Below are 15,834 nucleotides of genomic sequence, written 5' to 3' on the forward strand. Positions count from 1 at the left end.
AATGCATTGCCCCCTGAACCTCTTAAAATGTGCCCTACAAATCCCAGTCCGTTTTAATTGGTTATGTGGTCTATCCATATTTTCAGAATTCTTCCATAACACCCTAATTTGAAGGATTGTAGTTTCTTTATTATTTGGTTGTTCGAATGTCCATGTTTCACAGCCATAATTTAACACAGATGGAATGTACATGTTTTTACACCTCAGATGTCCCAAAATCTTAAAGGGCCAGGTCACGTGACTGGGGTGGGCTGATGCTTAGGCTCCACTGCCTGTAAGGAGATAAACTGTACCATCACACACCTCATTCCCCAGTGGTATTTATCAGCGCCTCCATGAGCTGGTTTGCCCATGTGACATAAAACGATGCAAACTTGGGTGGCTCCCCCTGAAGAATCTGATCCCCCTCTAACTTCATTCTTTTCAGATTGAAGAGGTTCCTGGAGAGCTAATCCAAGATGACCTTGCTACAGATGATGTTATGATCCTTGACACATGGGACCAGGTACCTCCAAATATATTTACTAGGAGGGAAGCAAAGAGAGGATATTGCATGTGGGCCATGTGGCTTTAGGGTGAGAGACTGACAGTCACAATAATTAGAAAGGAAAAGATCATGGAATCCACCCCCCTAAAGTTTGGGACCAACTCACCCAACAGAGGATGGATCAGATATTACACTATATTCATTTTAACCCAAAGGTTGAGGGTAGAGTTGGGCTCCTGCCACGTCCTTTGGTCAGATGGTGAACGAAAGGAGACAGGCTATGGTGGATCCTAGCACAGTCTGCTCGTGAGGGGTTGGTCCCATGCCTTGTCTGTATATGACTGAGCATGTAATCAGCATTCAACAAATAATTATATTGGCTACTGGTTTCTTAAGGAAAAAAAGACGGCTTCTTGGTTGCCTTGCCCTGGTCAACCAAAAGGCAGTTTGGCGAGGGGCACGCTGTAGCTGTTCAGTGTAAAGATGCAGTTCAAACACCAGCAGATTCTCCCATGTATCAGATCAGCATGTAATTGTCCCCACAGTGAAGACTTATTACTGGCCAGAAGCTCTCTCTTAAACTTCGCCAGCAGTAGCATTCACGTTGTTTACCGAGATGAGTAATTCAGTCAAAGTAGCATGGATTTATTAAAGTTCTGTATCATGCGCCCAGAGACATTTTTCAGACTTCTGTTTCACTCCAGATAGAGGCTGATGCTGTTTGTTTGATTTTGAATCTGTAGGTCTTTGTCTGGATTGGAAATGAGGCTCATGACGAGGAAAAGACGGAGGCTGTGACATCCGGTAACAATCACATGCCCCTCTCCTAAATAACTATTCTCTGTTGATCTCCACCTCCAGTTTGATCACGTGGACAGAGGCTTGAACGAGTTCATGACAGCATAAAATTGACAGACGAGTACATTTACAAGGAGTCACTTATGTCTGTAGGAATCTGGAAGGATCCCTGTAGCTCTGCCTCAGGAGCTACTGGTTTTCATGCATAAGGCCCTCAGCTTCCAGCAGTGAAAAAATAACCCTTAGGATAGATGAATGATTTTACTTGTGACTGAGAGAACCCATAATTTTCTGTCTCAGCTGCCTGCCCTGTAAGCCCTACACCTAAATGCACAGCTGAGCAGTACAGTGGGCAAACAGCTGTTCTTAATGGAAGGTTAAGTCCCTAATGGGAGTTAAGTGATCACTTTGTGTCTGACAGGATAGGATGGCGCTTTGCTGTTTAAATAGTAATGTTCACTGGGGGGCAGTCATGTAAATCACATGTGAAAAGAGCAGTTTATAACCTTGATTGAACCCTGCCAGCAGCTTGGCTTGTGGTTGAAAGCAGCTCCTGGGACAGACTGCCAGTAGCCCTAGATAAAACCCCATGAGCAGTGTCCCCTCTTTAAAAAAACATTTCAGAAACTAGAGCCAGCCTGACATTATGCCTCTGTTTTACCTTTAGCTTTTCTAGAGACTCTTTCTCTGATTACTCCATATGGAGATGCCATATGGATTATGGGCTCTTCTTGTCTATTCGCAGCTAAAAGGTACATTGAGACTGATCCTGCCAACCGAGATAAGAGAACTCCTATCACTATCATCAAGCAAGGATTCGAACCTCCCACCTTCTCTGGCTGGTTCCTGGGCTGGGATGACGATTACTGGACTGTTGATCCTTTGGAGAGGGCCATGGCAGAGCTGGCTGCCTAAGTAAAGAGGATCCTTTTTTAAATAGAGCAAGTTTGGTGCCTTCAATGCCTACAGAGCTACTTCCTCCTGCAGGAGGCACATTAATGTGGCAACTGTTTCTAATAGCCAACTAGCTGTGCAATAATTAAAGAAATTCATGAGTTGTCCTACCACTTTACCCACTGCTTTGAACATGGTATTTAATACAATAAAGCTTACATGAAACATGCGAACACTAAAACTGTTCCCGTTTGTTTTGTTTCAGCTACTTGGAAGAAAACTGGGTTAAACAGAAATTGTATTGCAGCGTTGGTCTAAACTTTGGACTGTCTTGAAATAGAGACTTAAAAAAACACAAACTTCTTTGTGCCACTTTCACAAATGCATTAGCTGCCACCTGTGAGGTCCCTCTGTTGGTGCAGATCTGTTACTAATGTTTTATTATTGCACAAAACTAGCCAATGATTGGGAAGCAAATTATGGTCTTTTTAAAGTTTTTGGGTTTTTTTTATTCCAGTGCTTCTAAGTGTGTGGAAAAGGACTGAATTGGTAGGAATATATTATAGAAACTAAGTATCAGAGGGGTAGCCGTGTTTGCTGCTTTTACAGATCCAGACTAAGAGTCCTGGGGCACCTTATAGACTAACAGACATATAGGTGCATAAGCTTTCGTGGGTGAATACCAACGAAGCGGGTAGTCACCCACAAAAGCTCACGCTCCAATACGTCTGTTAGTCTATAAGATGCCCCAGGACTCTTTGCCACTATCATAGAAGCTGCCTCTTTGGTCCACTTGCTTTAGTTGTTTTAATGAACTAATGCTAGATCCTTGCAGGAAATTGTTCATTTTATTAACCTGTTGCTCGTAGCAGGCATGGAACCCCAGCACTACACGCAAAAGCATCTTCATGTATTGAGTGAAATGCTGAACCCCAGGGCCGAGGCTTGCACTGTGCAGACAGAACAATACCATGCAGCTACACTATGGATCTGATATGTTGCTACTCGTTGGTACTCCCAGGAGAGCTGGTTTCATTGCTATAAAATGCAGCTGAATGGAATAACCACTCTGGCCTTGTTACTAACTGAGTGAGACTGAATTATCTGAGCTGGGCTTTTTATCATCAACAGCTGTTAGCATTGCTGCCTGCAAAAGCATGTTGCAGTTTCTGCCACAAGAGAGATGCTCTGCAGGTTTCAGCCTACAGCACTCTGGTATTACAGAAAAGGCCTCAAAAAAGGCAGCATACTGGTTCCATAAAGAATGTGCCAGTGGGGAAAGCTGTAGCAAGATCTCTGTTGGAAGAAACAGTAGAGGCTAATGCTAAAAGCAGCTGCTGATAAAATCAAGGCTAGGACGGAATCTCTGGATATAAAGTGCAAATAAAAAAGTAGCCAAGACTGTTCACCTAGAGAGAAAGGAATGGTGCTGTGTTATCATGGCTCCCCTTCACACAGCTGTTCTTGAGTCTGGAAATGCAACATGTCCTAGCAGAATATTAAGTGGAGGGGAGGCCAGCATGCCTGTGTATGATCTCATGTTGGGGATGACCGTTTCACTCAGCCTGCAATTGCATCAGACTGGACCCTCCCTCTCAATTCTCAAAGAAAATCTATTCTGTCATTTTTACATGAGAACAGTATAAAGTCCCTATAAGGTTTTAGTTCTGAAGGCGGATACACCACAGTTGGCCTTTAGTTTTTAAAACAGCATAGTAACTGCTACTCAGCAGAACTATATTCAGCTTTATTGGTCCTGTGTTTCCTCCCTGTTAAAAGAATGATCCGGGCTCCAGCTCACTGTAAAACACAGAAAAGTTGTGTGTTTCCTTACAAGTGAAACAAATCATTTGTTACTCTCTTAATTTGCTGCTGTCACCTCTTGGTATCAACTTGTACAAGAAGTGGTTTATATGGAGAGTTTGCCCTGGCTCACACTCCTTTCAGGAGTACAGACACTTCAGGAAAGGAGCAAGAGCTTTTCATTTGTATGAAACAATGGAGTGAGCTAAGGGGGAAGGTGCAAACAAAGGGTCATGCACAGCATTAGTACTGAACTTTGAGCTGTGCTGGTTAGAATTAGGCACCAAGTTACTGTCTGTGCAATCATGCAGCCGCTCTCTGCGTCTTTTCACAAATCCCTAAAAGCCTTTTCCCAGCTGCCCACAGTGATTTCTCTTACTGGACTCCAGAACTAATGGCATCCCCTACCAACTAGCAAGGGCAAGTAGAGCTCAACTGCTAATTCTTACAGCTGCAGAACAAATGCCAGGCACTCAAGTACATTCCAATTAGACTTTGTATGTTCCAATATCCTAGTAAGTCAAACGGTCCATTACAAATGAAAGGAGCTGTTACATACTGCTTAATTACACAGTACCAAAACTGGACTATTCCACCACTTACATCGCCAGTATTATAGCTAATAAGCCCTCATGAAAGGATTGTGTACTACATTTTGTCGTACAGGAAATCCTGACTCATAGCATGTAGGTAGAAGAAGACTGACCATTAGTCATGCACAACGTAGAATGGAGTGCCCCAAGGTTTCAGAGTAACAGCCGTGTTAGTCTGTATTCGCAAAAAGAAAAGGAGTACTTGTGGCACCTTAGAGACTAACCAATTTATTTGAGCATAAGCTTTTGTGAGCTACAGCTCACTTCATCGGATAAATACTGTGGAAAGTGTAAAAGATCTTTTTATATACACACAAAGCATGAAAAAATACCTCCTCCCACCCATTTGTGCTGGAAATGGCCCAACTTGATCATCATACACATTGTAAGGAGAGTGATCACTTTAGATAAGCTATTACCAGCAGGAGAGTGGGGTGGGAGGAGGTATTTTTTCATGCTTTGTGTGTATATAAAAAGATCTTCTACACTTTCCACAGTATGCATCCGATGAAGTGAGCTGTAGCTCATGAAAGCTTATGCTCAAATAAATTGGTTAGTCTCTAAGATGCCACAAGTACTCCTTTTCTTTTTGCTCCAAGAAGGGTTCTGAATGCACATAGTCAGTTTGTGGGGCAACAAGAATTCATCTAGAAAATGCTGGTCAAGAACAAAAGGTGCTTTTTGGCTCATCATTCCATTACTATAGAAGTGATGTGAACACAAAATGAATCACACCTGAGAAGTGATTAAACAAGAAAATACATACTTTATTAAGGGCAGTGTGAGAACAAGGGCACTTCTGGAATCCATGCATCATTTTCTTTATGTTTATTTTTGTCCTGCACGCCAACTAAAGATGCTTAAAGATGAGGGGCCCAGTTCAGTGGAGTTGTTCCAGTGCAGAATCTGGCTCAACATCTCACCACAACTCTAATTACATCTGCTAAACAGGTGCAAGATATGGCTGTGCATTTCACAGATATGCACATGAAGGCAAGGATTAGCAGAACTGAAGAAGCCATGTGCTTCTGGTTTAGCAAATCACGGTGAGAACTTTTATTTCCTGTTTGCTTTCTCTGTTGTGATCATTTGCTTTGTCAGATGAGACAGATTTGTAAAACTAGTAGCACTGCACAGAGCAAAACCAATTGTAAAAATCAAAGCAATGAAACTTCTAGTATTACATTAGTAAGGGAGTCAAAGCGAATCCAAACTACAAATAGGAATCCAATTTTGAGATCAGAAAAAGAGGGGAGTTGACTGAATTTTGAAATGGTGGACCAAATAGCTAATTGTCTTTTCTTGCATGATTCTTTAAAACAAGATAACTCTGCTAGCATAGTTATCACTGGAACACAGAAATGTTTAATTTGTACCACACATACACTGCACTAAGATTAACAAGACAAAATGTAAAAGGTTATGAAATCTTCACATAGTATGCAATCACAACTGTAAGTGTTAAATGTCAAATGTTGCTTTTTTGCAGAAAACACATAAAAATAGCCAAAAATTTCCTCTACCGGACAGAAAAGCTGTGTATAGATCTTTTATAAAAAATGAAGTACAAGACTTTAAAATTACCTTATCTGCAAGAGATGCAAGTCTTAGGACTAACATATAGCACTTCGAATTGTTTACAAGCATATTTAAAATCAAGACCAAAATGGCTACTTATTTACAAATGAAACTCAGAATTTTTTTTTTTAAAAAGGAACATTCCTTGAAAAAGAGGATGCACAAATAAAGGCAGATCCAGAGACATTTTAAGTGCTTTAAAAAAAGGCATTAATCAATAGACAGCCACACAAACTGTGATACATGGATAGAAACGTATCCATAACTATAGTGTGCTCATACCTTTTCTGCTGTTATAGGGGTGGAAAGTTTCATTTCAGCAGTGCTGGCAAACTGCTGCATCTTGCAAGAGGGAAGACTCCATTTTAAGAAGCCACTGACCTGATTTTCAGAGATATTGAGTATACACATTGTTTTACTTGAGCAAATGGGAAGAACTGAAGGAGCAGTCTGTGTGGCTTCCAAGAGATTCCAACTTACAAAGCTATTGGCCACAAAGCAAGTGGTAAGGGGCCATTTTCCCTGCACACCCAGTGCCAGGGACCCTTTTCTCTAAAGGGAACATCACCTCAGAGAGTGTGTGTGACTGATGAGAGGTAACCACTTCTCTGGTGAGTGATAATCTCACAGCCCTTCCAAAACTGAGCTTGTCACACAAAGTGGTCATACCATTTGCAAACAGGATGTGTGTGCAGGTAACAAAAGCTTGTGATCCACAGGAACATTAAAATAAGCATCTATTTTAAATTAAGAGTAGAGTTTGTTTATATAAATTGCAGAAGATTTTGATCAGTCACATTCACATACACACTCAAGTATCACACACAAAAAAGGCCCCCTTAAAGATCCCCTCTGCGAACATTGCTTTAAGCTTTAACAGCTAATTTGGTTTCACAGATCAGCCCTGCTGGGGAAGATCCCTCTTCCACTACATCCCAACAAGTTTAGCATTTTGCACCTATGATGCCCTGCAGCATGTCTATGGGCAGGGGGAAGACTATGGTGGAGTTCTTCTCTGCAGCGATTGTGGTCAGAGTCTGAAGGTAGCGAAGCTGAAGGGCAGCAGGGGACTCTGAAATAACTATAGAGGCTTCTTTCAGGGCCCTGGAGGCGTTCATTTCACCCTCAGCCGCAATTACCTGAGGAAGAAAAATGCATGAAACAGCAGGTCTACCACAGTGTAAAATGGAGGCTAGTTTGACTATTTCAGTCTCTTCAGTTGTAAGACAAGACAGTGCTAAAAAGGGGGAGAGTTTCAAACAAAAGTTTTGGGCACCCTTTGTGCAAATTTGGTTTACAACCTAAGAGATTTGTACCTTATGAATAGGGCCCTACCAAATTCACGGTCCATTTTGGTCAATTTCATGGTCATGGGATTTTAAAAAATAAAAAATTTCATGATTTCAGCTTTTTAAATCTGAAATTTCACAGTGTTGTAGGGGTCCTGACCCCAAAAGGAGTTGTGTGTGTGTGTGTGGGGGGGGGGGGCGTTTGCAGTACTGCTACCCTCACACTGCCTTCGGAGCTGGGCAGCTGGAGAGCGGCGGCTGCTGGCCGGGAGCCCAGCTCTGAAGGCAGAGTCACGGCCAGCTCAACGCAGGAGTAAGGATGGCCTGGTGTGGTATTGCAACGCTTACTTCTGCGCTGCTGCCTGCAGAGCTGGGCCCTCAGTCAGCCCTGCAGAGCTGGGCCCTCAGTCAGCAGCCGCCACTCTCCGGCTGCTCAGCTCTGAAGGCAGCGGCACAGAAGTAAGGGTGGTGTGGTATGGTGTCGCCACCCTTCCTTCTGCGCTGCTGCTGCTGGCAGGGTGCTGCCTTCAGAGCTCGGGACCCGGCCAACAGCTGCCGCTCTCTGGCCACCCGGCTCTGAAGGCAGCGCAGAAGTAAGGGTGGCCATACCCATGACCCCCCACTAATATAACCTTGCAACTCCCTTTTTGAGAACACTGGTCTCCCCCGTGAACTCTGTATAGTATAGGGTAAACGCACACAAAAGACCAGATTTCATGAGGGGAGACCAGACTTCACAGTCTGTGATGCATTTTTCATGGCCGTGAATTTAGTAGGGCCCTACTTATGAAACAGCTGCCAGGACCCTGCCAAACAACCCCCTTCAGCATCCAGCAGAAGGGACTATAACACACGCTGCTGCACCTTGTAGGCACTTTTTGTGGAAATTGTACTACAGAAACCTAAGCAGAGGAACCAGGAGGGGCCAATTAAACCTGAATCCACTGCAATAAAGTTATACATTAAACATGACTCCTACTGTAAGCTAAATCAAAGCAGCATGTTCATGGACTTTACTGCTAGATGCCCCTGGGAGGGATGGGATGGGATGGGATAGAGAGGAATAAAACTTATCTTCATATTTCAGTGATCTAAGATTCACTTTGAATATCAAGCTACGGAACAAGCTGAGAGGCAGATATAAAGTGGCTGTCCTCAGATTTAAGGGTGATTGCAACATACTAAACAGCTAAACCAACAACATCAGAACTCACGATTATAGACCTCACCAGCTAGTAATCCCACCAGGGGTCCAGATCAGAGACTGTGCATCAATACCAGATCCCTTTAAACCCACAGAAGCCAGACTAGATAGGATAAGGGTGGTGGCATGGTGAATTATAGTGTACTGGTTCCAGAGTGGGGCAAGGTAGGTATGTGGAGGATACTTCTTTCTATATAATCTAGTTCACTCTGATTACTCTTGCAGTGGTTCTCCATCCTTTTAACCATCAAACTAAGTTAAATTATTTGCAGATTGCAAACTGTTTAGTTACCGCAAAACAGGTCTAGGAATCATCGTTTGGAACATACAAGTTATTGCCTAGAACCAAGGTCTTTTTCTAGCTGCCCTCCCAAGTCCATAACTCACAGCACCAGGGTCTAATGAAATACAGATTTGCTTTTCTTTTTATTCCCCCACGGAAACATAAGAGAGTCTGAACAATTTTTAAACAGGAATATACAAGTGGCTCAAGAGGGCTCACTAACTATTTCCCTAGGTGTGAGTCTCTCCTCTGTTTGTATATGATAATTAAGACTGCGATTTAATCATGAGTATTTTTAGTAAAAAAGTCACAGACAGGTCATGGGCTAAAAACCAAAAAATTGCGGCCCCTGACTTGTTCATGATTTATACTAAAAATACTCACCATTGAATCTTGGAGGGGGCTGCTGCGGTGGGAGGGGTCGGGGAAAGCTGGGGGCCTGCTGTGAGGGAGGAACCCCAGGAGGCCCACCGCTGCTCCGGCCCCCACTGGGGTGGGGGGAGGTGACCCGTTGGGGGGGGGGGGGGAGGCCCCGCTGCCGCTCTGGCCCATGCCGGGAGGAGGAAGCCCTGGGGGGCCAGCGGCTGCTCTGACTGCACCAGGACCTGGAGTCCCTGGGGCCAGCTGCATCGGCCACTGTCTCAGACTGGAATTCTTAAACACAACCTGCAGTTTCACATTCAAGCTACCTCAGTAAATATAGGTTTCAGAGTAGCAGCCGTTAGTCTGTATTCGCAAAAAGAAAAGGAGGACTTGTGGAGCCTTAGAAACTAAACTAAATTTGTTGGTCTCTAAGGTGCCACAAGTCCTCCTTTTCTTTTCCAGTAAATATAGAGCACACAAAATGCTTTCCGGGTTCCCCAGAGGATCGGGAAACCACCAGAGGGAGCAAGTTCCACAGCACAAGGTCCTTTCAAGTGAGAAAGCTTCCCTGAGGTAGCAACAGGGCTGAGTTCCACCTATCAAAACCAAAAATCTTAGGGGATCTTAAAATGCTTTACATCAGATTTTCCCACCCTGCATTACAAGCAAAAGGGAGTACCACAACCAAATGGATTAAGAGGGCTGCGGAAATGCAGAGGAGTGCACTGTACTTTACAAACATTTAGCCTCATGACCTCCCTAATGCATTATATAAATATATATATTTTTCCAAATGGAGAAATGGAGACAGAATATAAAGGCCTTGCCTAAAGCCACAGTAAGTTAATAGAAGAACTGGAAACAATGCAGAAGTCATGATAGTCTCACACTTCAGCCACTAGATCACATGATCTCTCAAGACTCCATTCTATTTAAGTTTTTCAGAACTTGCTCTTGGGGGGAAGGTAGGGATTTCAGGGTTCACAAAGGTGAGACAGATGGTGTGACCCAGGATGAGTTCTGGCTTCCAAAGACAGCTCTACCAACAAATTTTGCCCTGCATACCCCATGCTAGTCTGGCTGAAGATCTCCATCCTCAGAGAGAGTTTCACGTGAAGTTATTGATGAAAACACAAAGTATGTTGAAGCTACTGTATTACCTTGGCTCTTGCCTCCCGGGCAGCTTCTGCTTCAGCAGCCATTGCTCTCTGTAGCTGGACTGGTAACTTCACATCCTTAATCTCCACACGTTCCACCTTAATCCCCCATTCATCTGTTGCCTCATCGAGTGTGACCTGTTAAAGAGGCAGGACAAAGATGCTAGATTCATTTACTTGGCTACCTTACAAAAATCATAGGTAAAAAAAAATAACATTTTGTTTAAACAAAGACACAGAACACATGACTTGAGAGTCAATAATATTAATACTCGGACTACTCCTTGTATCTGAGGATCTCGATGCGCTTAGCTGATTGTTGTGTCATTGTTGATCCATGTAATAGCAAACATTTTGGGAAGGGTGCACAATCTGGTGGTCATCTCTTCGAACTATAACATAGGCCTAAAATACTGGTGCAACCCACCCTTCAGACAACTGGGATCAGCACAGTGGTCCTCCCTCTGTCCCAAGATTCTGTCTGCACCTAGCTGTGGAGGGTCTTCTCCAGGGTCTATGAACACAATTTAGCATCCCACTGCAGCTGTCTTCACAGCTCAGGGCAGGACCTTTTTATTAAGAGTCAGGCAGTAGTTTTCCCTCTTTGGGATTATTTTTCTTTACTCCACCCTCCCACTTACAATTTTTAAAGCTAAAAACTAGATCTCATTGCATCACTAGCCCATTATTGCCTTATTTGCTCCTTTTAAAATTTGTATGCTGTTGCAACAGCTCTCATGGAAACTTTATACAAAACCCCAAATCCAAGGTTCACCTAGATATGCTCAGCTCTTCTCTGTACTGGTGTACAAGCCTGACCCTGCAAGGGGCTCATAGCCCTATAGTTTAGCTTTTCTGATTTGAGAAGCAATGCACCCAACATTGCTCATACCTGCATGCTGTGTGCAATTTCTTCTCGATCAGACAGGATCTGAGAGAGGTTCTTGGTCCCCAGAACGTTCCTCAGGGTGGTTTGTGCCAGGAGCCGGGTGGCCGAGTCAGCATTTGTGATATTTGCAACAGCCAGGGTGGCATTCTGAACTTTGTAATAAACCACTCCATCCACATTAACTGTCACAGAGTCCTTGGTAAGGATCTATAGGGAGGTAAGAAGGCTAATAATTAAGCAGAACAACAACGACGAATGAAAAAGACGCCTATTTGAGCGAGGCCTAGTCTATAAGTTTCTATTTTCTTTAGGTTCTGTAAACTTTTTCTTCTTCTTTTAAGCTTAAGTAGGATTTATAGTAATAGAATCTGACAGGTGTTTTGCTTTGAGATGACCTTCATCCAATGAGGTCACCAATTGTTAGCGCTCCAATGCTTTGCCAGCAAAAAGCCCAGAATATTTTAAGGAATACTAAGGGAATGAAATATGGATGAGTCTAAGGCCACATCTACACTACCCGCCGGATTGGCTCCGGAACTCTACCAGGGCGAGAGGCGGAAGCAGAGTCGACGGGGGAGTGGCGGCCATCGATCCCACGCCGCAAGGATGCGAAGTAAGTGATTCTAAGTCGATCTAAGATACGTCGACTTCAGTCACGCTATTCTCGTAGCTGAAATTGCGTATCTTAGATTGATTCCCCCGCCCCCAGTGTAGACCAGGCCTAAGTATAAGTGAAATAAGAAACAAGAAGCTATTACATCACTGTTCACATCAAGAACGTATAGAAACCCAGAGGTACTTGACAATCTGTAACTCCCCAGACAAGGTACCGGGGGCGGAGCCAAAAGCACAGCTGTGGGGTTATCTCCTGTTGATCTGATATTTTTGGAGCATGTCTGGTGACATATATTCTCAGACTGCCCGTATGAGATGGACTTTTCGCACTGGCCAGAGGTCAAGCTGTCCCACCCTCAGCCAGACCTGTAACCCCTGATATACTCTGAAAAGTTCTGGGGAGCTGCCAAGGGGTGGAGCAAGCTATAATCACAACATTTAAGATCCAGATAAATGCAAAAGATGGTGTGATCATCCTTGGCCATCACAACACTAAGAAGGGCGGCTGCTTCTCCTTCTCCCAGGAAGGAAAGGACAGACCATGTCAGCCTGACCAGCCAAGTGCCTGGAGGAGTTGCCAGCCAGTATAAAGTATTGAGCAGCGACAACATCCTCTGGTTCCCTGAACTGCAGTCCTGCCTCTGAAGTTCTGAAGACCAGTGAACTGAAGAGTCACTCTCTGTTTTTTATTTGAACTTTTTCTTTTCCCTATTGTGGTTTGCCAGGGAAGCCTATTACCCCAATTATGATTTTTCCTCTAATGCTTTCTAAGATGTGAATGAGCAAGTATGTGCGTGTGTATGCGTGTAAGAAATAGCACATGCATATCCAAATTCTAAGACCTATTTTAAATCACTTTGTGTTAACCTGGACAATACAAATGTGTCTGTGCAAACTATTCTGCTCCCAAAGGGAACTTACAGGCTGTTAATCACTGTGCACCTCAGTAGAAATAAACTGGTCAGGGAATGAGTCAGCTGTAGAAGTCACCTAGTAACAGGGAACCTCCTTAGGTTTCCAGGGAGTGTAGGTATAAAACTGATCATGTGTTACATTAACTTCATGAGTCATGTCTTGATTGTATTCATTCAACGAGCTGGTGAATAGTTGATTCCATTCTAACTGTAATTTTGATTTGATACTTGTGCTGTTTAATCCTTAATTAGTTCAGTAAAAATTATAGTAGGTAGGAGTTTTGATTTTAAGGTTGCCTTTTATTAATTTGTAATAAAATCCATAAAAATAATAAAGCTGTTTTTTGTTCAAAATTGCATCAAGAGTCACAATGTTTCTCCCAAGGTTAAAGGTAATTTAGTAAAGTATTTAACAGCTACTCAGGTCTGTACCTAAATTTATATCTTTATCCCTCACAAGTATATGCTGGTAATACTATGTGGGGAACAATCCAGAGTCTGCTAGGAGGGGGTAGTCCTAAAACTGTAGGTTGTTTCTATCTCAAAAGAATACAATATGTAGGGGCACACATGTGTATGTATATTTATATATACACATATGTGAATGAACCATCTCAGGCTTAAACTCCTTTAGACTAGGAGGAATTTGAGGTCAAGCCGCTTGTCACTGAAAAGTAACTTTTTGCTAGGTTTGCAATAAGGTGTTATTGACCTCAAGATCATGAGGTGTTAAAAATCCCCATATAGGTAAACAAACAAAAAAAACCCACTCATTAAAAAGAGAGATTTACACTAAATATACCTGTCCTGCAGATGGGAAGCTTTGCTAGTTCCAGGATATTTCCCAAAAGCAGAGCAGACTAATCTGTCATAAGCAAAGTTGCAAGATAAAAGGACAGATACCATATATCAGCGTGTGGGCAAAAGCTTATATTAGCACCCTGGACTGAATAGTAGCGTGAGGCAATGTACATCATTGAGTGCCCAAATCCTTACGTCCTTCTGGCAGGGGAGGCTCTGAGAAAATTCAGAAAGCAATAGGGCTGAGAATACTCCAAGGTTTTTATGTTTTTGTTTAAATGCAAAGGTAGGAGTTTGGACCATTCAATTTGCACATGGTTAAGAACTGCTCTCTGGTTAAGAGCAAAAAAGCAGACTATCAAAATAACATATAATGACAGATGACTTGTTTGATATTTGTATATGTGGGGAGGTCACTTACAACATGGATGCCATCTCATAGCAGATATAGGGTGCTTGTGATTCTCACATCCATGGTACATTACTTATGAGACCACACTCATCAGATAAGATGCACCTGACTGTGTGTGTCAATATATAAAACAAGAACAAAGTAGGTGACCTACTTAGTAACCAGATAGGAAAAAAGGAAGTGTTATTTTCACTCTGCTCTTTAAAAGGAATGCCTCAAAACAGTAATTTCCATGTAGGTGTGGGTAAAACAGAAGACAATGCCATTAGTCAGTGCTTATCTGATAAAATGGAAATGGCCATATAAACCAACCTAGCCTGTGACCCTATCTCAGCAGTGGCCAGTGCCAGCTTCTTTAGAGAGAAGTGTCAACCCCCAAATAAGATACCTTGCCTTATAAAGTTATACAACAGAGAGAGGTTTCTGCCAGTCAGTCAATGCCCAAGCCACTGACAATCCTTGCAAGTATTTTGCAACTGCAGATGCTTTTCTTCTGAATAATCCTTTTTGCACTCTTATAGCTGTAGGACATTATGGAGACAAATAGCTCAATTACATGTTGCCTAATCCAACACTCCAAGTATAGCAAGAGGCAACCAATTTACGTCAGTTTATAACACCACTATCACCTACTTTACACAGAGAAAGGACTGGAATACTTGTGGCACCTTAGAGACTAACCAATTTATTTGAGCATAAGCTTTCGTGAGCTACAGCTACATCGGACTTTGACTTTTTCCATTCTACTCTTTAAAGCACGTGTTACAAAAGTGCATACACAGGAAAAGGAAGGCTCAACACAATACCTAACTGTGCTCTTTCCTCTCTGAGCATAAAACAGTTTTGACCTTGGCTGGATGAGGTGGTTTTAAATTGCTCTACCATTCTATGTGCATAAATACAACGTAAATTGCAAGCACTCATACGACAACTTAACCAGACCCGTGGCAGAAGCCCTTTCTCGGCTTCAGGACCAAGTGTTTATATCGCTTCTTAACGGGTTCAAAGGAGAGAGGAAAATACTGTGGTTTGCCAAGAAACACAGAGCTCTGCATTCAGATGCCTCCACAAAGATTAAAAGAGTAGCTGGAATGGTGCTGCTTAAAAACAGCACTTCCCAAGCAGCAGCCAGCCTTAAAAAAAAAAAAAAAAAAAAAAATGCAAGAAAAGAGAAGAGGTAAATATGGCTCTTCAGGGGTTTTGTGGGATCTTTCAGCAGTGTGATCTCTCTGAATAGTAGGAACAAACTGCAGCAAGGTTATGACTTTTTTTTTTTTTTTAATTGTTAAAGCACTGAATTTGGCTCTCCTGGTAAACTGGAGGAATGGGGAAAAACACTCCAAAACTACTCTAGAAAAGCTTGCGAGGAACCATTCCCATCACCTGGCTACTTAAGAAATTAGTTTTGCCAGCAAGAAGTCCCAACGGATTTCATCTGCCTGGCACCAGCTTTATTGATTGCTTTTCTTATGGATGTTGCTAACTGAATGAGACATGGATTTGCTGAGCATCCATTGCTTGCTTTTAATTGGACTAAAATGTTATATCTGTATTGCAGTGGGAATGGTACGCTGCAGCGACTTTCCAAGCCAAGTTCTAATGATCTATTATGTTTGTATTATTTTTTTAATATTTGTAAGCAGCGCAAGACACACACTTGGCACTTAATTGAGAGAACAAAGATACCTCCTCTCTCCAAGGAGTTTATAGTCAAGGATAGATACAACAAAGTGTGATTTAGGGAGAGATGATCT

At 42.7% G+C, this 15,834-nt stretch overlaps 2 protein-coding genes across 6 annotated transcripts in view; one reads left to right on the forward strand and one right to left on the reverse strand.

Moving 5' to 3' along the window:
- The window catches only part of GSN (gelsolin), a 52,672-nt gene extending 50,252 nt beyond the window's left edge, over nucleotides 1-2,420 (forward strand). For all 4 annotated transcript variants that reach the window (XM_084650246.1, XM_084650248.1, XM_084650247.1 and 1 more), the window contains 3 exons: nucleotides 428-505; nucleotides 1,231-1,291; nucleotides 2,031-2,420. In XM_084650246.1, the coding sequence (XP_084506372.1) occupies nucleotides 428-505; nucleotides 1,231-1,291; nucleotides 2,031-2,200 (309 nt within the window). In that variant the 3' untranslated portion in view covers nucleotides 2,201-2,420. The remainder of the gene's footprint in view (nucleotides 1-427; nucleotides 506-1,230; nucleotides 1,292-2,030) is intronic.
- Nucleotides 2,421-5,321: 2,901 nt separating this feature from the next.
- Nucleotides 5,322-15,834, reverse strand: part of STOM (stomatin) — a 32,081-nt gene continuing 21,568 nt past the window's right edge. For both annotated transcript variants that reach the window (XM_084650512.1, XM_084650511.1), the window contains exons 5-7: nucleotides 11,342-11,545; nucleotides 10,453-10,587; nucleotides 5,322-7,292 (exon numbers count right to left, since the gene is read on the reverse strand). In XM_084650512.1, the coding sequence (XP_084506638.1) occupies nucleotides 7,098-7,292; nucleotides 10,453-10,587; nucleotides 11,342-11,545 (534 nt within the window). In that variant the 3' untranslated portion in view covers nucleotides 5,322-7,097. The remainder of the gene's footprint in view (nucleotides 7,293-10,452; nucleotides 10,588-11,341; nucleotides 11,546-15,834) is intronic.

This window comes from Lepidochelys olivacea (genome assembly GCF_965140295.1).
Source record: "Lepidochelys olivacea isolate rLepOli2 genome assembly, chromosome: 16".
Classification (NCBI taxonomy): Eukaryota; Metazoa; Chordata; order Testudines; family Cheloniidae; genus Lepidochelys; species Lepidochelys olivacea.